This window comes from Perognathus longimembris, chromosome 2 (assembly GCF_023159225.1).
Source record: "Perognathus longimembris pacificus isolate PPM17 chromosome 2, ASM2315922v1, whole genome shotgun sequence".
NCBI lineage: Eukaryota > Metazoa > Chordata > Mammalia > Rodentia > Heteromyidae > Perognathus > Perognathus longimembris.
In genome coordinates this window covers 145,948,578-145,970,383 of record NC_063162.1, presented here as the reverse complement: position 1 = coordinate 145,970,383, position 21,806 = coordinate 145,948,578, and the positions used below count along the sequence as shown (strand labels likewise).

The 21,806-nt window shown below is 42.2% G+C and overlaps 2 protein-coding genes across 2 annotated transcripts; both read right to left on the bottom strand.

Moving 5' to 3' along the window:
• Positions 1-14,753: 14,753 nt before the first annotated feature.
• On the bottom strand, positions 14,754-17,655 carry Tas2r60 (taste 2 receptor member 60). Its single transcript, XM_048337732.1, is given in 4 exon segments — positions 14,754-14,851; positions 14,854-14,980; positions 14,982-15,714; positions 17,618-17,655. Coding segments are annotated over 4 exon segments (996 nt in total).
• Positions 17,656-20,472: 2,817 nt separating this feature from the next.
• On the bottom strand, positions 20,473-21,342 carry LOC125345681 (taste receptor type 2 member 143-like). The gene has a single exon (XM_048337730.1). It carries the CDS (start codon positions 21,340-21,342, stop codon positions 20,473-20,475), a length of 870 nt encoding a protein of 289 aa, XP_048193687.1.
• Positions 21,343-21,806: the final 464 nt, after the last annotated feature.

Here is a 21,806-nt window from a genome sequence, read left to right as displayed (position 1 = left end):
GGGTTTTGAGGTAATTTTTCATATATGTATATTATGTATTGTGATTATATTTATGTCCTCTGGTCTCTTATCCTTCTACCTGACCCCACTTTTTATAATATTTAATGGATTCTATTGTGCTATTTTTATACATTCATATGACATACTTTCATCATACTAAACCATCCTCTTCATCCTCTCCTTCCCCCCTCGTTCTTTTGCTGGATCCTTCTGCATAGTTTCCCTTCCATGCTCATGTCATATATGTTTGCTGTTGCTGCTGTTCATGTCAAGATTCAACATATGAAGGGAACATGTGATACGTGTCTCACTGAATCTGGCTTATTCTACTCAACAGAATGATCACTAGTTCCATCCATTCTCCTACCAATGACATAATTCCATTCTTCTTTAGGACTTAGTAATACTCCATTATATTTGATATGCATCTTGTACTTCTTAGGATTTTCTATTCTCCATGTTTTCTGTAATAATTATATTATTGAGAAAGAACACAAAGGTTTTAAAATTCAATAAATCATTTTTGATATTGCCATGGCTTGCATTTCTTCCCCCCCCCAAGAAATCATATTACTTAATTACCAATCAATAAGATCTTTGGAGAAGTGTAAGTCGTGAGCCTGGATTAGTGCCCTGACAAAGAGGTTGAAGTGTGTGTCCGGGTGCTATTGCTCTTTTGCTCTGTCCTCCACATGAACATGCAAAAATGCTACTGAGAAGAGTTATCATCAATGGGACACGCCTTCGCCAGACAAGGAACCTACTAGTGCCTTCTTGATCTTAGACTTCCCAAATCCTGAACTGTAATAAAATTAATGTTTGTTGTGTATAAATTACCCAATGTCAAATTACATTTTTAAAAGATGAAATGATTCTATCCCCATGCCAACCTGTAAAATCCTGTAATTTGAGACCAGTAGGAAGGGACAGATCTGATGTCCAAGGGGGGCTGAAGGATGGATAGAACAGGGCAGACTTGTTAGCAAATTCAAGCCTCCACCACCACACAGAGATTGGTAATCTCCTGAAAAATGACTACCAATCTTCTGAAGACTTAATCACTGTGTGTTTCTGAACTCTTCTACCAGCTGACCCAACCAAACCTTGTAGCTCATCTTCCCTGTCACTCCTTGTGAGACACACTGCCACTGTACACCACCAACACCACCATCTTACCACCCACCCCCAGGTGAAGATTACAATTTGACTCCCATCCTACAGACATGAAAAGCGAAGTACTGCGAAGACAACGCCTTTCCAAATGCCGTAACATGAATGCAAGACCAAAGAATCAACAAGTAAACATAGCACTTCATTCTAAGACACTGTCACAGATTCTCCAGGAACTTTAACATCATGTGGCCAAATCAGAAGTCCAAATCAGAACTCTGAAGGACTCCCGGAATCTCTGCTGATTCACGAGCAGGAGGAGAATGGCTGGAGGAGAAGGAAGGGCGTAGCACATTCAAGTAACAACTCGTCATTTGTTTTTGTGTCTTGGGAACTGGAGATGAGGAGACTGTGATCAGTGACTCATAACTAGTGTACCCCAAATTCTAACCCCGTAGGATTCCCTATTTTGCTAGAAACTCATTCACAAGTGTTAAGTGGAAGCAGAAGAAATGAAGTTTCTTTGATGTTTTGGCCATTTTACTTCCTGGTGGCAGCAGTGTCCGGCTGGTGAGCTTAAAGTCAGGTCAAGATGATGTTAGTGCCTGAAGGATCACAATGACAAAAGCAAGCACAGACCAACATGGACCCATAGTTTAAATCAAAGATAGCAGCCACAGGCCAGAGGGAAGCAGCCCGGGACAGTCCTCCTTAGAAAAAAACACATGGTAAGCACAAAGGTAGAATCCAAACAGAAGCTGAAGCCCAAAGTTTAAACTATGAAAAGAAATGGAAAGGGCAGACATAAAAATAAAGCAGAGGAGAAGGATCCCAAGGTTTCATTATGTTTCACTCAAGAGGGTGTGCTTGGGGCTGACCTTGGGGCTGACTGCCCCCAAGCTTTGTGGCTAGACTCTTCCTGATGAGAGAGAAGCAGAGAAAAGCTGGGCTGGAGGGCGTGCACACGGGTGTTTATGCCTAAGCTGCAGCAAGGCCTGTACTCAGCCTGTGGGGACTTTCCCGTGACCTAAAGTGTCACTCCACAAACAGCTGCGGAGCTGCTAAAGGACTGTATGTTCCTACAGCCAAGGTACTCTGTAAGCAGTCTCTCTTTCACAACTAATGTTTAAAAATGGCTAAGGACTCACCAATGATTTTCTGTTACTCATCAATACCTGTGTGTTTTTTTTTTCCTCATCTGTTAATAACAGTGACTCCTTGATCCTTCCTCACAACGTGTTTGTAACTATTCATCTCTTTATTGTCAGAAGGATTTGCTCAAAGAATGTTTGCTGAGCATGGTATGAGATTTGACTCACTTAAAGATGGGCATGCTTCCATTTCAAAGGTGGCTCTGAGTTTTATTGAGACCATGGTGTTGCTCTGCAAGGGGTAAGGACAACCCCTCATCCACATAGTAGCACAGAAGAAATAGGTATTCAGTGATTGGCTGTTTTCCATCATGAGATCTCGCTGGTGTGTGAACGCATATTTTAGTACAGATGCTTTTAAAGTATATTCTCACCACCAAAAGCCAGTAGTGATTGCTTTTTTTTTCCTAATAATGATAATAAGATTAGTAAAACTTCAACCGCAATCACAGATACAGTAGAAGGTTTCACACAGCTGAAGTGAAATGTAATGTCGCTGAATCACCTAAATATAAATCATTAGTTTTTACTTAAGAAATATAATTCTTTTCCCAGATTCCTTGGGGACTTTTCAAATACACAAGAGAAGCATTAAAATACAAATTTAATATGGAAACAGTCTGCTTCTCTTCATATTTGAAACACTCTTAACAGTAAGGACAAAACATGCATTGCCTGATGACAGGGGCTCATTCTAAGAAATGAGTCATTTGTCCATTTTGTTGTTGTGCTAACATCTCGTAGTGTTCTCACACAAACCTAGAGGGTGAGGGCAAGGTGCTCAACGTGGCCCCTTGGCCAGTCATGATGCAAGGTGGTTGTGGCCCATGCTGGACTCCTAGCTACAGTACTCAGGAGGCTGAGTGCTCAGGATCTGTTCAACAAAAGCCATCTCAGGCAGAAAAGCTCACCAGACTCCAACCAACCAGCAAAACCTGGGCTGAAGAGGCGGCTCTGGTGATAGAATGCTTAGAAAAAGTTAAGTGAGAGTGCAAGACCCTGAGCTCAAGCCCTGGCACCAGTACAAATAGAGGAAAAAGAGACAGAGACAGAGAGAAGAGACAGAGACAGAGAAATAGAGCTGTAGGATATAAGCATGTATTTATGTATGAAGATGCTTCTGGCAGAATGAGACATAGTCTTTGACAGTAAACCTCTAGTTTATAAATAGGAGTAGGCTAAAAAAGAATAAAAAATGTGGATTCTACTAAATACATAAATCAGGAATTATTGAGTAGTATATATTTATACCATTATCAAGTAGTATATACTTTACATAATTGTACTGTTCTCTGTTTATACAACTGGCTGTGCCGTGAATGTTTTTATGCCGGAATCACAGCAAACACTTCAGTAATTCTCTGCACTACAATATCACTGGGCAGTAAAAACTTTTCACCCCATTATGGTCTTAAGAGACCATAATGAGGTCATCGTTATACACACGGTCCAATGCTGACCAAACTGTCATATGCCACACACAACTGTAGCCTTTCATGCTATCCTATAGGATTGAGAGGACCCTGACTTTAGTACTGGCTCAGTTCATGATTCCCCCAATGATTCTGCCAGCCAAGCAGGGAGCCAATAATCTCAAAGGAAAGTCCTAGTGCCTTATTTAGTTCCCAAAGGCATTTTGCCCTCATAAGATGACTGTGACAACCCACTCGGGAGAAGGAGATTGGGGATCACACGTTGAGGTGAGCCTAAGGAAAAACAAATTCAGGAGACTCCATCTCAACCAGTGGCTGAGCTTGCACCATCTGCAATCCCACGTCATGATCGCAAAGCAGGATCAGCCAGGCATAAAGCGGGACCCTATGTTGAAAATAACTGACGCACAAAGGGCCTGGAGACGTGGTTCAAGTAGTAGAGTTCAAGGCCTTGTTAAATCCCCAGTAAAACACACACACACACACACACACACACACACACACACACACACACACACACACTGAACTCTAGTTCTAATGCAAAAAAGCATAATCATTTTATGACCTAAGAGTCTTTTCATATTGTTTAAAACAGAGAACGAATTGCAGTTTGTTGATACTGTATCCAAAATAGTTCATTCGGCCACTTGTAAAACATGATCTAATTTACAGAAAGAGATACAAAGGTCTTTAGAAAGAACCAACCCCCCCCCCACTCCCCAGCTCCACCCCACCCCTACAACCGCAGGCCCCTGTTCCCTCCGCCGTGAGCTCCCATCATTACCCCCAGGACACGTCTTATTTATAGTTTGAAACTGCATCTGTCAGCTCTCCCCACTAAAGTTCAAAACGCGTTCAGCCACTCACTGACTGCTAAAGCCCTTTTCAAAGCTTTTATCTGTCACCAAGGCCAGTCATCCAGAACACTGAAAACAGATTCATTACAAGCCTTGGACAGAAGCAGACCCCCCTGGAAAACCCGCAGAAGCCATGGTCCCACACACTCTTCATTCTCACCACACCCATCTCTCCCCAAAGGCCCGGTTCTCCCCCCAGGTCACCTCACCCTCCGGGACTGCGACTCTTCTAGCCTCTCCTCCCCTGAGTAGACACAAGAATAGCCAGTGAGACAAGCCACGTGCACACAAGAATTAAAAAAGTAAATGAGCATAGTGAGATGAAGAAATGTCAAAACAAATAGATTGCTCTTAAAAATGGATGTAAACTCTCCAGTATCTGGCATTTCAACAAATAACATTTCAGCAAAACATTGTGAGTAGATCATACTAGCTAGGCACCAGTGGCTCATGCCTGTGATCCCAGCTACTCAGGAGGCTGAGACCTGAGGATCCTAGTTCAAAACTAGCCCAGGCAGTTAATCTGAGAGAAGACTAGCAAAAATCCCAAAGTGTGACCCAAGTGGTAGAATGCCAGGCTTGAGTGAAGAAAGCAAAGTGAGAGCATGAAGTCCCAAGTTCAATCCCCAGTAATACATACATACATACACACACACACACACACACACACACACACACACACACACATATATATATATATATATATATACATATATATGGGAGAGAGAGGGAGGGAGATCATGCTAGACAATCTACTATGTCTTTTTTTTTTTTTGCCAGTCCTGGGCCTTGAACTCAGGGCCTGAGCACTGTCCCTGGCTTCTTTTTGCTCAAGGCTAGCACTCTGCCACTTAATCCACAGCACCACTTCTGGCCATTTTCTATATATGTGGTGCTGGGGAATTGAACCCAGGGCTTCATGTATACGAGGCAAGCACTCTTGCCACTAGGCCATGTTCCCAGCCTCTACTATGTCTTGTTAACTTCTATTTGTAGAATTTTTTTGGACACCAGGGTCACATATTAGTTCTTGAATAATGGTCACCCTTCACTGTTTTCTGCCTAACTGGCTTGTGCATGTTACAGACATCATTTCTGGAATCATTATACTCTACTTTCACATTCCCATTGCACTCAGCAGACAGGCATGTACATAGACATTTATATCTAGATGTTTGGTAAACTCTTGCTAAAATGTGAAAGAAATTGAGCAGCAATGAACCCTTTCTAACAACTATAGAAAATGTGAGGGCTAGGTGCTATGTCTGTGAACCAGAAAAATATCACCCACGTGTCTAATTGTATAAACGAATGTCAACTGATGAGTCAACTTTGAGTATCCATTCTTGCACACACAGATTGACCTTTGCATTATTAAAAGAATGACCTTTGCATTATAGTCTCATTAATTGTAATAAAAATCATTCATATATGACATCAACACATAGGGATTGAATGCCAGCCATTTGTTAATAGAGAACAAGTCAAACACTGATCGAAGAGCTTGTGTTATTGTGAGGAAAGCAAACAGCAGACGATATAAGTAAGGGCAGTAGATAATGGTGATGATAGGAAATGAAAAAAACAAGGCAGGGAACGGGAGGTGGGAGGGCTGCAAGTGAGGCAGCGTTGCCATGACAACCCCGGGAAGAAGTTCAGAAATGAGCCAGGCCAACATCTGGGAAGGACATTCCAGCCCCTGCAGTCACCCAGTGCAGAGCCCCTGAGAATCAGTATGCCTGACATGTGGAAAGACAATCCAGAAAGCCAGCGTGGTGAGAGAAGTGTGAGAGAGAGCAGAGCAGAGCAGTTGATGGCGAGATGGAGAGGAGGTGGTGGCAACCATAAAGAAGGCATCTTCATTCGCTTCTGCCGATGCAGGCTTTCACTCTGAAATGAAAAGCAAATGGGGAACTATGAGTTGTAACATGATAAATAAGGTTTGTATTTTTAACCCCTACTGCCTGCTTTGTCGAAAATACAACTAAGGCAAAGGAACATACAACGTTGTAAAAGCCACTTCAGGAACCATTGCAGTAATCCAATAGAAAGAACAGTGGCTTTCTGCAGATTGGCAGGTTGGAGGTGGTAGTAACTGACAGTTACAGATTTACCTTGGACAATTGCTTTCACAGTTCTAACCATGATCATGACTTACTCAATCCCTTGTGTCCAGGATGGCTTCCTACCTATGAGGCCATAACCCAGAAGTATGTTACCCATTTTGGCTCTCCAGTTAAATGAAATCTCAGCCACTGATTGATTTGGAAGTGCAGTGTAAAAAGTTTGGTCCAGAGAAACTGAAACAAAACAAAAGCAGTAAGCAAAGCATGTTGCAGTCCATGTCAGATCCCTTATGGATGAGAAATAGACCTTTGAAATAGACATCCATGAAATACAGAAGACATGTAAGGCCAGAGAGATTCATCCTGAATTCAGATCAGTTAAGTCAAGCTCTTTAGAGACTCAAAAGCCTGCATATTTTTGTACCAGTGTGTGTGTGTGTGTGTGTGTGTGTGTGTGTGTGTGTGTGTGTGTGTGTGTGTAGTTGCTTTCAGATGAAAACTGTAGGGAAGTAAGAGATTGAGGAGAAATGACATTAGCATTGGTATTTGGAAAGAGGTTCAGTTCTCTAGGTGTGGAGAGAGTTTATTATCTATGAATAATAGCTAAATTATTAGCTCAGACTTTTTGCTTAGCAAAAATAAAGCGTTTTGCTCTCAGAGTTCTTGTGAATTTAGGTTCTTTATTTTTCTGTCATTTAGATGCCATAATTAATACACAGCTGCTATGCACTTGGCACATAGGTGTTCCTATCAATTCTATCTTGATTTTCCTTTCTTGTTAGGCATTTGCTTCTTCCTTTGTCCACATTTACCTGGAATTTTTTATTCTTTCATTATCAAAGTTTCTATAACATCATTTTATTTATGGCTCACATAGATACCTATGGGTATGCGTTTTGCTTTTTGAGCCAGTCTGGAGACAATTCTTTTTGAGGCATGATGTCCACTTCTACTTTATTCTATGTTTAAGGTATTGAGTGTAAACATTGACATAGTACCTTGTCCTGTTTTTAAAAGTTGATGAGAGTTCTTAGTATTTTATTATGGTATGCATCTCTTCATGTTTGTTTGTGCTTCTATTAATTATAAAGAAATATGTTTTCTTCATCTAGTGCCAACTTTTATTATGATGATTTGCATAATCCTTTTAGTACTCCATTTCTCTAAACATACATTAGCTGCAACTGACAAGCAATGATGAAAAACATTACTGACCAGTAATAGTCTACAGTTTCCATTTTTCTAGGACTGAATTGCTCTCAAATATGTTCACTCAGTTGATGTAAGACTCTGGGAAGAGAGAGCCACATGACTCCTCAATCCCATCTGAATTGGAATTTGTGGACTATCTCGCTTCGCTTTGCCAGAAATAAAGCTTTCAGAATTTCCTCCAACTTTCTTGTTCTTATGTGATATCCAAAGAGAGAAGGGGAATACTACTGACTTATATGGTTTGTGTACAGCAGAAAATTCATTACCGTTTTCATTTCCACTTTTCCCATTAAAGTGAGGAAGAGTTCCTTTTTACGTGTTTACTTGTTTTCTATAGTTTCTTCTTGTGAATTATCTATTTTTGTTGCTTAACCACCACTTATTATTTTGCTTGTGTTTTTCATTGGTTTATAAAATACTTTGTCTATTAGAAACATCAGCTGTTAATTTTTAAAGATAGTCTTAAGCGTTTTTCAGGAGACTGTCACTTGTTCTTTCAAATTAAAAGAGGATTCCTATGATCCTTACATTTACAGTATCTTTTCATTTAGAAGAAAAAAGAACCTCTTTATTAGGGTAAATTTACCAATTCTTTTCATTATGATATATACTTCTAGTTTTATACTTAAGAAAGCAGTTTCTCTGTGAGAATAGAAGAGAATGTGCACATACAATAACATCCGAAAGGTAAGGATAAAATATAGGATAGAAACGAATGTGTTTTTAAAAATAAAAATGGGGCTTTAAAAAAAAATCATTGCCTTACATATGAAACTGTAACCCCTCTGTACTTCACTTTGACAATAAAGAAAAAAATCAAATACAATTTAGATTAAAGATCTTCTACTTGGAACTTACAAAACAATATTGGCTTTAACTCCCATTTTGTTTCTCTATTTGGAGAGCCAGCATGCTAAAGCACTGGTAAATCCATCTCTTTCCCAGTGATTTAAGATGTTTTAATTGTCATAAATAATTTCCTAGGTATCTTTTTTTCTCTGCTGATCTACTTATCTATTGATTTCCTTTATTGTATTCAATTATTTTAGTCTATATTATTTTATTCTACATCAATACTACAGTACTTTCCCTATCTTTTCAGTTCTATAGTTCATTTTCTTTTGCTAGTGCTGTGGATTGAACACAGGGCCTTGTGCATATGAGGAAAGCTCTCTACCTTGGTGCTATAGCCCATACTGTTTTAAATTCTATGGTAGTAAATTTTTTTAGTTCTTCTATTGACTAGCCATGACATCAATAAACTTATCTAAGTCTCAGTTTCAACTTTGCAGCGAATTAAGCTTACATAAAATATGTAAGTAAAGCCAGGCATCAGTGGCATGCATCTAGTTACTCTGGAAGCTAAGATCTGAGGATCGAGGTTTTAGGACAGCCTGGGTAGGAAAGCCCATGAGACTCTTATCTCTGATTGACCATTAGAAAACAGGAAGTAGTACTATGGCTCAAGTGGTAGAGTGCTAGCCTTGAGCATAAAAGTCAGGGAGGCCCAGGTCCTGAGTTCAAATCTAGGATCAGACACACACACCACACACACACACACACACACACACACACACACACACACACACACCCCTAATATTCTACCCCCATGCCTCACACAAATTATTATTATTAACATCATATATGTGCAAAAATTGGACAATAGGCAAAAATCATAATGAGATACTAGGTATGTTTTTAATGCAACAAACCTTGTTTCTCTTTTTTAATTTCTTACATATTCAAGCTCCAAGGAAAATAGACCAATGAGGAGGTTAAGGATGGTGGGTTGTTCATTTGTTTCTTTGTTTTTACTAACTATGTAAAGCCAGAAAAGAACAAAGAGTAGGTTATGTAGGGCACTTTGGAAATGGAGACAGGGTCGGTAACAAAGAAGAGAACCCGCACCTCACACCGATTCTGATATGAAGGACCTAATATGAATAGCCTTCTGTTAGTGTTGCTTAGCAACGAGCAAATGTATAAGAAAGAAGCCAAAGACACAATGTTGAACACCCGCTCTCATACCCACATTTATTATTTCCACATTGTACATGAATCAAACAGAAAATTGAATAGACGTTTGAATTCCAGAAAGTAAGCCATCCCCACAAGCAAAGGAATTATAGCTGGAACACAGCCCTAAAACTATGGTAGGTAACCTAGAGATAAATATTCAACAAAGAGAGAGATTCCAGGCTCAGCAGAGCCATTTTCCTTAATATAGCAATGCACATATTTGCTGCAGAAGGTGGATGGACGAATGTGAGTCAGCCCATGCCTTTAAGAAGTTTATCATCTCCTAGTGAGGAGTCAGCATGCAAATAACAGGTCACAGGAAGGAATGCCAACTTCCACGTCCTCAAGAAGAGAGCAGCCAAAACCTATGGAATATTCAAAGAAGCTTTACTGAAGAGGTAGGTACGTTGTGAATGAACGCTTACCAGTTAAATATAAGAAAAAGTCAAATTCTAACATCGGAGAGTAAAAGAATACATTTCATGGTGTCAGGGAGGAAGCTCTAGGTATGCAAATCATAGTGGTAACCAAAATCCACTGATACATAGCATTCTTCTAGAATGGAGCTGTGGCCAGGTTTTGTAGAGATTCTTGAATGACGAGTATAGGGGCTTGTGTTTCATTTAGTAGACACCGAGGGTGATTAGGGTGCAGGTGAAATAATAAGATTCACCTCCCGTAAATGAATGGTAGTGGTAACTGTCTTAATCCATTTTGTATTACCATAACAAAATACCTGAGGCTGGATTTTTTTTTATGATTGATGTTTTATGATTGTGTTGAGGTTCAGGGACACTTCAGTTGATACCTGAGTCTTACACATGCACTGGAAATCTAAAAATCCATGTACTGTGTGAATTCTCTTTTAAAGGTTTTCTAGTGACTTTCCAGGTCAAATTCAGAGGCAAAATTTCACTAAGAGGATGTCACTTACCAAGGATCCTCAACTTCAGGTGTGCTGTGACTTGAGTCCTGCCAATTCACAAGTTTACGTCATATGTGCTACAGACTCAAATTTCCAGTCTTCCACAGCATATTAATATAAGTGTTAGGAAAACAGAACTATCGGGGTCTAACATCTTACAGAGTCCAAACAATCAAAATGAGTAGTTTGCTTTAAGGAAACAATTCTACCAAAAACAACATAGGACTATAACTAATATAAAAAAATTAAGACATGCACAATTGTGATTCCAAATTGTTATTTAGTGTGCAATGTATTATAGGATATAAAACTAGCCCTTGACCTGTGGAATGGTAAGCTGACACCCAAAATAGTCACAGCCTCCTGTAATTTAGTATCTCATTCTTTTCTGGTTGTACCCAAAACTAAGCAACTAAATGATTTTACCCCCAAAAAATGTCATTTGCACTTTTTAAAAATTAATGGTTTGGGATTCTTTCTCTTTAAAAAGGACTTCTACCTGGGTGCTGGTGTTTCACACTTGTAATCTTAGCAACTCAGGAGGCTGAGGTCTGAGGATAGAGGTTCAAAGCCAGTCCAGCAGGAAAGTCCATGAGACTCTTATCTCCAAATAACCACCAGGAAACCAGAAGTCACACTGTGACTCAAAGTGGTAGAGTACTAGCATTGAGCGAAGGAAGCTCAGGGACAGTGCCCAGGCCCTGAGTTCAAGACCCACAACCAACCACATCAACAACAAAATCCTCCTCTGTATTATACCAGAAAAGAGACGGAAACAAATAATAAGACAGGATGTGCGATCATCACACTTCACTTCTTTCTCCTCTGCTGCATCAGAGGCTGGACTTGCCCTTTAGCCTCTCTGATTCCCACAAGAACATCTTCCATTTCTTTGTTAACTACCTCAGCTCCCCTTTGCTCCCCTTCTCCCTGTCATTTGCACCTCTCGGTCCAAATATCTATCCTTTTCCAATGCTTTTGGCTTTGTTTCCAATTTTTCAGGCAATGGTTTGTCTGATGACCTCACTGGTCTCTGTGCTCTTTCTTCATTACCTGTTGGTCTGAGCCAACCTTCCTCTTGATCATCTTGCCAGTAGGCAGGCCCTCGTCTCCTCCCACACAAGAGCCGGTTGGAGCTGCACCAGACTGATGCTGCTTCCCCTACCAGAGGCCACATATTTGTAAAGAAAACAAGGTTAACTTGGCTCATGAATCTGATAGGTAGACAAACAACATGGCATCAGTGTCAGATGAGGGAGGATGGATAAACTGAAATATGGTGGAGAAACATAAAAGGAAACAGTCACATAATGGGCAGATCAGGTCCTCTGCAACGCCTTACTTTATAATAATATGCCCTTTTGAGAACTAACCTAATCCTTACAGAACCACTTGAATCCCTTTGGAAGGATTCACCTTCGGTTAGGCCCCAGTCTTCAAAAATTCACCACCTCTCGATATCATTATCCTGGGAAGCAAGCTTCACCCTCTTGAACCTTTAGGGCATGTACCCAACTCTCAGTGGTTATTTTGATTGGGTTCGAAGAAATGCTGTCACAGAGCAAGAGACGAGGAATAAACCAGTAACCTGCACATGAGAGAGGCAGGTCTTCCAATCTGGAAAAGGGCCTTAGGAATGAGAAGATGAGAGAAGATAAGGGAGACATTGCAGAGGAGAAAATTAGAGGCAGGTCCTGATTAGTAATCAGGGCTCAGCAGAGGGTAAATAGTGAAAATTAACTCAGAAGCTGAATTTACCCTCATACATAATAGAAAAATAGATTCAATTAAACAATAAAGGGAGGAAGGAAGCAGAGGAAGAGGAAATCTGTTGTGAACTTGCTAGGTTTGCATTCTCTTAATGGTGTTTACATGCTTTTAATTCCTTTTTTAAAAAATGTCTACTAAGTTCAGGTAGAATTTTATTTTTTAATCCAGTATTTTAAGACATTATTTCAACCAAATTTGACTATGTACACTTATAAATCTAGCACTCAGGAGACGGAGGCAGGAGGATTGTGAGTCAGACGCCAGCCTGGGCTACATAATGAGACTGTGGAAAGACAGAAAGAAAAAGGAGAGAGGGGAGGGAAGGTGGGAGGGAGGGGAGAAGGAAGGAAGGAAGGAAGGAAGGAAGGAAGGAAGGAAGGAAGGAAGGAAGGAAGGAAGGAAGGAAGGAAGGAAGGAAGGAAGGGTGGGAGGGAGGGGAGGGGAAGGAGGATGAGGAGAGGATGGGGATGGTTGGAAAGAAGGTAACAGGCAGAGAGAAGAGCAGAGAAGGGGGAGAAGGGAGAAGGGGGAGGGAGGAGAGGAAAGAAAGGGAAGAGAGGAGGTGTGGGGAAGGGAGGAAAGGGGGGAGGATCAGGGAAGGGAGAGGAGAGAAAGGTAGGGGAGGGAAGAGAAGTAAAGGGAAGGGAAGAGAAGGGGGAAACTAGGAAAGGAAGGGAAGAGTACTTGCTATCAAGAGAGGTAACTATGGGCTGGGGATATAGCCTAGTGGCAAGAGTGCCTGCCTCGGATACACGAGGCCCTAGGTTCGATTCCCCAGCACCACATATACAGAAAACGGCCAGAAGCGGCGCTGTGGCTCAAGTGGCAGAGTGCTAGCCTTGAGCGGGAAGAAGCCAGGGACAGTGCTCAGGCCCTGAGTCCAAGGCCCAGGACTGGCAAAAAAAAAAAAAAAGAGAGAGAGGTAACTATCACAAGGAATAGAAGGACGATAGCTGACATAATCTCACTTGCAATGATAAGGAACTGACGTTCCAGCAGAACAGAGCAGGGGATGGAGACCATGAGAAGCCCCTGCAGGGCCTGATAAGCAGGTGCTCCCTTGAGGGGTCATCAGAGAAGGGCCCTTTGGGCAAGAAGGGAAGAGCAATAAAGAGGGAACCCCTGATAGGCTGCATAGAATAGGAAATACTGTGTGAGCTAAGAGAGCAGGAGGGAGATGGGAAGAGTGGAGCTGGGAACACAAATGTGAGCCCTGAAACGCCACAGGCAGAGATCCATCTTCTAATGCAGAGGAGCTGGAGGAAGGAAGAAGTGACAAACGAGAAATGAAGCTCTCGGAGAGATGTTGAAGGAAGCGAAGGGAAGTTGAGAGGTCTCTGTCTAAATGGTTCAGCTGGTGACTGTGTTTAGAGAGCATTTGACCAGACTTGTGTGAAAAGCAACCACTGTGCCTTCTTCACCAAACTAGGACTCTTTTTATTCTTCATTCTTCATTCTTATTCTTCAGAGATACACTAACTCGCCCACATAAACCATTTCACTTGATCCCAGTGTCAACATGAAGAAGTACTATCTGGACCCATAGGCCTTAACATTTATAGAACAGACCCATACACCAGGTTGATGGAGCAAATATCAATACTACACAGTCTGGACCTCCTAAGTTCGCAGAGAGATCCCTGAAGGTTTTCTGAGGATGCACATATCCAAGACAGCACAACTGGACGCACATCTGCGCCATTCCGTCCTGCTCTCTGTAGAGACTCCAGACCCCAGGGACTCTATCACATCACACTGGGAAACAGACAACTGCAGCACATGACTGAAACATTGTGGAGTGACGACAAAGGATCGGCTGCTCACAAGGGGCAGCCAAAGGGAAAAGGAAAATCAAACGCAAAAATCTTCTCCAGTCTGAGTCAATATGTAAAATGTTATGATACACACAGGGTGTGTCAGGATGCTCGCATCTGGTTCCCAGAAGGATGATTTAAAAAACAACACACGCTCCGTCCTGGTGGAAGTAGAAGTTGTGCCATCTTTGACAACAGCAAGTATAGCAATGGTGTACCATCCTAGATTTGGGGACTTTTGATCTCACTTGGAATCCTATTACATTGAGGTTATTCTTCTGCTCACCAAATTTAGCAACAAGGGAGAAATCACCCAGTGTGGCAGGGAAAGGAGCTCTTCTGTTGTACCCAGCTCTCCTGTCTTGTTGTCTCATGACTTGGAGCATCCACTAAAACTCAGGATGAGCCACACCTTGAAGAAGAACCCCGCTCCAGTATTTCTCTCAACCTGGGGTCACTGAAGAGCAGAATGTAAGTGTGAATTGCTGTGCACAATGAATCACCACCTGCCATACCCAATACTCACGTTTCTGAGGTGGAAAAGTATTGGCAGGACTGAGAACCAATGACAGGAAACAGGAGATGAAAAGGATGAAGAAAGAGAAGAGAGTGAGAAGAGGTCTGGGCAGGGGCCTGAATCTGGGAATCTTGAAATCTTTGGGTGTTCATTCAGTTCTTCTTCATGTGTCTTCCCAGAGATGTGAGGACCAAAACCATGAATAGCAAAAACATAGCAGAAGGGATTGTCCACATGATCAGTTCTAGAGAGAAGAAGTAGAACTTCTCAAATGAGGTTCTTAGGCTATACTCGGTGGCATTCCAAGATTGCCAGTCATTCCTTAGAGAGTCCTAGTACATTATCTGGTTGCCTATGAAGCCTAGGATAGTTTTCAAGCCAGAGAATGCCACAGCACCACACTGCATCCATGGTATCCAGCCAGGCACTTTGTACTTTAGCCGGAGGAAGACAGGGTGGGTTATCTTTACAATTTTCATGCAGTAGAATAAACCGAGCCAGGTACAAAACCATATGGTGAGAGCATTCAAAAAGTCCCACAGGAAGGTTATGAGTTGCATGATGGGGTTATAAGGGAAGACTGTTAAACGCTGGAAAATATAAATACTCTTACCTATCACCACCCCCTTCAGACAGAAGCGAGAGAGTGCCAGGCTGACCAATAATTTATGATAAGGTGACAAGGCTCTCCGTAGCAACCACTTCATGCCTAATACTGCAGTGATGACTCCATTGCCCAGAATCCCCAAGAGACACAAAAGCAGCAAAATAATAACCAAGATGATGATCTTCATGTCAGTTTCCTGACATCCTGACGCCCGGTGATCTCCACTCTTTCTCCTGTGGATGGAAAGAGCACCAGGGTTTCAAAGGCTGTTTCTGTTGGGTTGGAATAGGTCTCTCTAGCTGCTCCAAGTGTAGATGTGAGACCAGACCTGAGGACACAGGTGATCTGAAGAGCAAGGAAGATTTCATCTCTTCTAAATAGATGCAAATATTGCCAAGGTTGAATTTCCAAAGCCCCCTGACTGTCCATGAATTTGCTTACTCTTCTGCCTATTCCCTGCCCATTGTCAACATGTCTGAGGATAAGGTATCAGATCCTTGCATTTGGTGTCTCTTACATAGGCAGGCACACTTCTCTAAGCTGACACTTAAGACATGCCCACACACCTGGTGCACCTGGGCCATGAAACCCACAGGGTACACCTCCTCCTGAGGCTGAGAACCCCTGTCCCAGGTATGTCCCAGACATTATTCTAAGTGCTTTCTCAGTAGTTAGTTCTCACAATGACTCTATGAAGTGGGTGCTATAAAAATACCCCCTTGACAGAGAAACTGAGGGAAACTGAAGCAAATCTTTCTCCTTTAAAAAAAAATACTACTACTTTAAGCCTATCATCAGAAAGTAGAACACAGAAGACAATTTCAAACAAGGAAAGAAGCAGATTGTTTTTAAAGTATCACAGTCTTTTTTAATGGCACCTCATAGAGGAACTCCCATGAAGGAAATCAATGGGATATAGAAGAGAAAGCTCTGGCCTCAGAATTAAGACAGGCTCCAGTCCAAGGCCGGCTCGCTGTGAGTTCTTGCATGTAGCAGGTCCTCTGTGCTTTATCGTATCTTAGCTGGTAAAATGTGAAAAGCGAATGTTGACAGGATTGACTTACAATCTCAACATTTAGATCACAAATGGATATTAAAGATACATTCACAGATGAAAGAAATGAAAGACCCCAAATTATAAATTAAAACTCCCACTTTAAGTCACAGAGGAAGACCAAGATCCACGCTGGTTCCAGGACCAGGGACCTTCCCCTGTGGCAATGTAAGGTCTAGCCCCATTGTCTTCATCCTTAGCTGAAGTCAGAACACATGAGTTTGGTTCTCATCACAGCCGCTAACAAGGGATTGACAGTGTCGTCATTTCATGCCTTTAAGCCTTGCTTTTTTCATTCACTAAAAATATAACTCACAAATAAATGTGATCAAACATGGCTAATGTGACAGATGTAGAGAAGTAATCACAATGGTGGTGGTGATTTACCTCCATGAGTATCTGCCATCCATCCTGTAGCATTACAATTCATCCTCAAAGTCTTTGGAATCACACTAACCAGAGGACAACTGAGTCAGCAGAGTCTATGTTCCACATTCTAGAGACTTGTAGGTCTGGAGTTTGACCAGCGACAAACATCATCACACAGGATGATGTCACTCATACCTTCCCAGCCAGTTCTTATACCTTCGATGACGTGTAAGGTGAGAAAAACTTACAATGAACCCTCAGTTCCTTGGATCACCATTTTCAGACAGCTCCTATGCCATAATAACCCCAGAAGTTACATATCTGCCCTCAAAGTACTTTCATGCACTAATCATAAGCCACACATACTTTTGTGCAGATTAAGTTAGTCCAAAAGGGTGATTCATCACTTGCATGTTGATACACAATGAATTTCCTGGTGATTTTTTTTATATCGTTGGTGGTTTTTGTTTATGGTATCTTGAGTTCTCAGAATTATCTTCCTAGTCTAATCCAAGCCTGAAATTTTTGCATTTTTCATAGTCTTATAAATGTAATTGTGGGAGTGATTGGATAGGAATCCAAAATAGGTTTTCTAGATGAAAATTCTCAATTCAGGATTCTGCATGAGAAACAATTTTTTTAAGTGAGCAGCATGTTATGGATCTATACATTATGTGTCAATACTATTCTCATCCAAAGAATTCTTGGAATACTTCACCACTACCACCACCACCACCACCATCATCATCATGCTGAGAGATGTTGTCTTGTATGTTGGAAGAAGACAAAACTCCAATAAAGGCAATGAAATGTAACTGTGTCAAGAAGGAATAAGTAAGTCTGGGCACCAAAAAGGATTCACGTGAGGACTTGGTGGTACATCAGCTGAACGGCAAGCAGGAGAGACCACCGGAAGTCTCAGCAGTCAGGGTGAGACAGTAGGCTTTATCTTTAGACAAGATGAAAACATTCAGTTTTTGACAGTTAGGAGTTAAAGTGCAGAAAAAAAGAACTTGAGTACACCAGTGAACAGTGAACTAAGAACTTCCAAGGAAAGCCATTGGACATGCCATGGCTCAAGGTCTACTGTGAGAATGTGGCAGAATATAAGAGTGACATCATCAGACCACCTAAAGACCTGTGCTGAAGCTCTGTGCCAGAGAAAAGGCCTGACACATGCTCACAACTGAGTCAGGAGGCTGGAGCAAAGAGAAACCCCAGCGAGCCCTGCCTTTGCTGCGTCCATCCAACACTTCTGGCTTGAGCCTCCAGTCTCAGTCCTCCATCCCTCACTGTCCTCCCATTAGAAAGTTATCAGTCACTAGAAAGGAGTGAGAACAAAAGTACCCTTTGTGATCAATGATGAGGATAACATGTAGTACACTTCACAGTTAGACTGTAAGGGTCTCTTAAATTAATTTAGAAAATGGCCACAGTAACAGTTTCCTTTCTCTGTATTCTTGATACTCCTTGTCAGCAGTTCAAGACTCTTCTCTTTTAAAGTCTTCATTATCATCTATGTAGGAGAAACCTTATTGCCCTGTTGTCTTACATTATTTCCCTCCCACTCCTTTTCTGTCTTTCCCTCCCTCTTTCTCTTGCTAAAGCTCAGACTCTGGTCAACCTTAGTAATAATGTGGTACTATGTAGTACTCAACTTCTGAGGATCATTGGACGACTTACAAAATGATTCATTTAAACTCCTGTAAACTCTGTTCTACCCTGTTATTATTTACTCTTGCTTTGACTACTGTAAACCTACGAATCTCTCCTAACCACGTCTGATCTTCTCCGCAATATCTTCTAGTGTGTTGGGTTCCATACTTTCTTATAGTGAACTCCACTGAGTATGCTTTCTGGACTTCCTGCACTGAACAGTTGTTTCCTCCCAAACTCATAAGTTAAAGCACTAATCCCATGTAATGGTATGTGGGACTTAACAAGATAATTAGGTCAAACATGGAACTGATTCCCTTAGAAGAAACAGATATCTCCTCGCTCCGGAATATGAGGATACTGCAGGATGCCTGCCGGAAACTCAGAAAAAGCCCTCACAAGAACCCAAACCACTGGTACCTTGAGTTTCAGGTTCTACCACTGTGTGGATGAAATAAACAATTACATAGTCTATGATACTCTGTTGCGGAAACAAAAGCTGATTAAGGCACTACTATATGTGCATTTATTCTTAATGATACTACTCTAATAGTACATCATGTGTATATCACAAAATACACACAAAACTACTTTTCTAATGAATTACTTTGCTAATACATTATATATATATATATCAATCATAAAATATACACAAAAATAGAATGGTAAGGAGAAGATAAAGCCAAATTAAAGTTGCCACACTTTTCTTCCTACTTCTAGCGTACCAGGAAGAGTAGATTATCAAAATTAAGAACTGTCAGCCAGGCTGGTGGCTCACATCTGTAGTCCCAGGTTCTCAGGAGGCTTCTGAGGATTGTGGTTCAAAGCCAGCCCAAGCAGGAAAGTTCATGAGAGACTCTTATTTTAATTTAACTACCAAAAAAAAGCCAGAAATGGCACCATGGCTCAAAGGGTAGCCCTGAGCACAGAAGCTCAGGGACAGTGCTCAGGTCCTGAGCTCAAGACCCAGGACGGCCACAAAATAAAAGTTAATTAAGAATGTCACACCATGAGGCATAGTAGCACACGCCTCTGACCCCAGAATTCAGGAGGCTGAAGCAGAAGGATCACAAGTAGCCGGCCAGTCTGAGCTACCTAGCGAGACCTTGTTGCAAAGAGTCCAGGTGTGTACCTCCAGTAGAACACTTGCTTAGTATGTGAAAAATCCCAGAGTTTGCTGTACCCCAGCACTGAAAGAAAAAAAGAAAAGCAGGCTGAGGATTTCCCTTGTTTTCCATCCATCTCTGGTTGGCTGAAATATAAGACACTTCCATATCAGACAATGCCTTTCCATTCAGAATGGAGCAAACCTATGAAGTCATGAAGGAGATGGGTTGTAGCGGACAGTTCTTCGGTGTCCTCCATGTTCCACCGGGTCAATCTAGGAAAGTCCATGCATGGCATCCCACTTGAGCAGAGCACAAAAGAGGAGGATGGCAAAAAGCTGGAAGAGGATGGGAAAAGGAGGACGGTGGAAGGGCAGGGCTTACAGGAAGATGGGAAGGGGCTGTCGTGCAGATGCGGAGCTGAGCACAGAGCAGGGGCTGAGGGCAGATGGAATCACAGGGTGTGCGGTGCTGAGGGATTCATCTCACCAAACACAACCTGAGGTTCCCCGAAGAGAGGACCGACCCTAGTTACAGATCTTCAGAAGTGCAGATGACAGGCCATGCCGGCAATGAAATTACAAACTTAGGCTAAGGCAATTGGGGACTCAAATCAAAGACTAGTTGCAGTGGAGGGGATAGAAAAGGAATTAGTGGGGCATGGGAGGAGTTGAAAAGAGGGAAACAAAAGGAGGGAGGGCCCAAACCTTCCACATTCTTGCTGCCTATGGGATCACACATCAGTGTTCTGGGTATTATGAAATCATCATAACATTGCAGCCTTGCGAGCTGCCACTACAGCCATCCTAACACTTCAGCTTGAGGGCCTTTCTCAGCTTAGGGCTGCTTACTACCAAGATGAAGGTATGTATGGTGAGGCCAGCGTAGATTATCACCTCCTTGACCCAGTACCAGTGGCTCTGGATGGGTATGCTGTTCACAGTAAAAATGATCAAGTTCAGGAAATACAGTGTATTGAAGAAAAGAAAGAAGGCCAGTGACTTCAGAACGGTGGTGTGAGCCTGGATGCTGGAATTGCGAAGCCCTGACCTGTGGTCCCTCATGTGCCCTACATGCTGGCACAGTGAGAACATGAGCAGCATGATGGACAACAGGATCAGCAGGAAAGGAGGGAGCCACATAACCACACCATGGGAGAAATAATAATTCCGGAAGAAGTCCAATGACTTATAAATTGTCGTGCAGTTTCCCCAGGAAAACTGAGCTGCCATTGCGTTGCCAATGGCTATGATGATGGCTGAGATGCTACTGAGGATCAGAGAGCCCAACAATAGCCTGGTAAGTAGTCGAGAAAACCTCCACTTCAGCCACAGGAAGATGGGGTGGGAGAAAGAGGAGACCTTTACACAGTAGAAGATGGCAAGCCAGGCGGTAAGCCATAAAATGAAAGTGTTGAAGAAGTCCCACAAGACGCCCGTGAAGTTTTCAGGATAACAAAAACCAAACAAGACCAGGAAGTTGTTCATCAGGGCTGCTCCATGCAGGAAGAAGCGAGAGAGGGCGAGACAGGCCACGAGCTTGTCAGCTACCAGAGGGGTCGAGCTCTGCATCCACTCCCTGACCAGCACTGTGGCCAGGATGCCATTCTGTAGCATCGCAGCCAATGACTCCAGACAAAAGATGGCCTTGAAGATGACTGTGAGTGTGGGGAGCATATTCTCCAGGGAGGATCTGCTCAGGTGGGCTCCACGTCCAGAGCGCTGTGATGCACTCGTAGAAAATCACCCTGTGGCGGCCACAGGTTCTCAAATCCTCCTTCCAGGATATACTGAAAGCCTCGTCACCAAAACAGCCACAGGCCTCTGGGACTTGAAATGAGGATAACTGGCAATCTCTATCAACATGCAAAGCATCCTCAGCTCAATGACACCTGTCTCTATTTGTGTACCCCGTATTTGCCTATTTTTCATCAGGGCCAGGTGCAGAGAAATGTTAACAGGGTACAGGCTCTAAAGGTGACTGAAAATAGCATTTTGCACATTGTTTCTCTTTTCTCTTTCTTTCTTTCTTTCTTTCTTTCTCTCCCTCTCTTTCTCTCTTTCTTTCTTTCTTTCTTTCTTCCTTCTTTTGTTTCTTTTGATACTGTGCTTGGACTCAGGACATGTGTGCTGTCCCTGAG

Excerpts from the sequence above, each read along its gene's own strand:
- LOC125345681 (XM_048337730.1), bottom strand. The coding sequence starts at position 21,342 with ATGCTCCCCACACTCACAGTCATCTTCAAGGCCATCTTTTGTCTGGAG.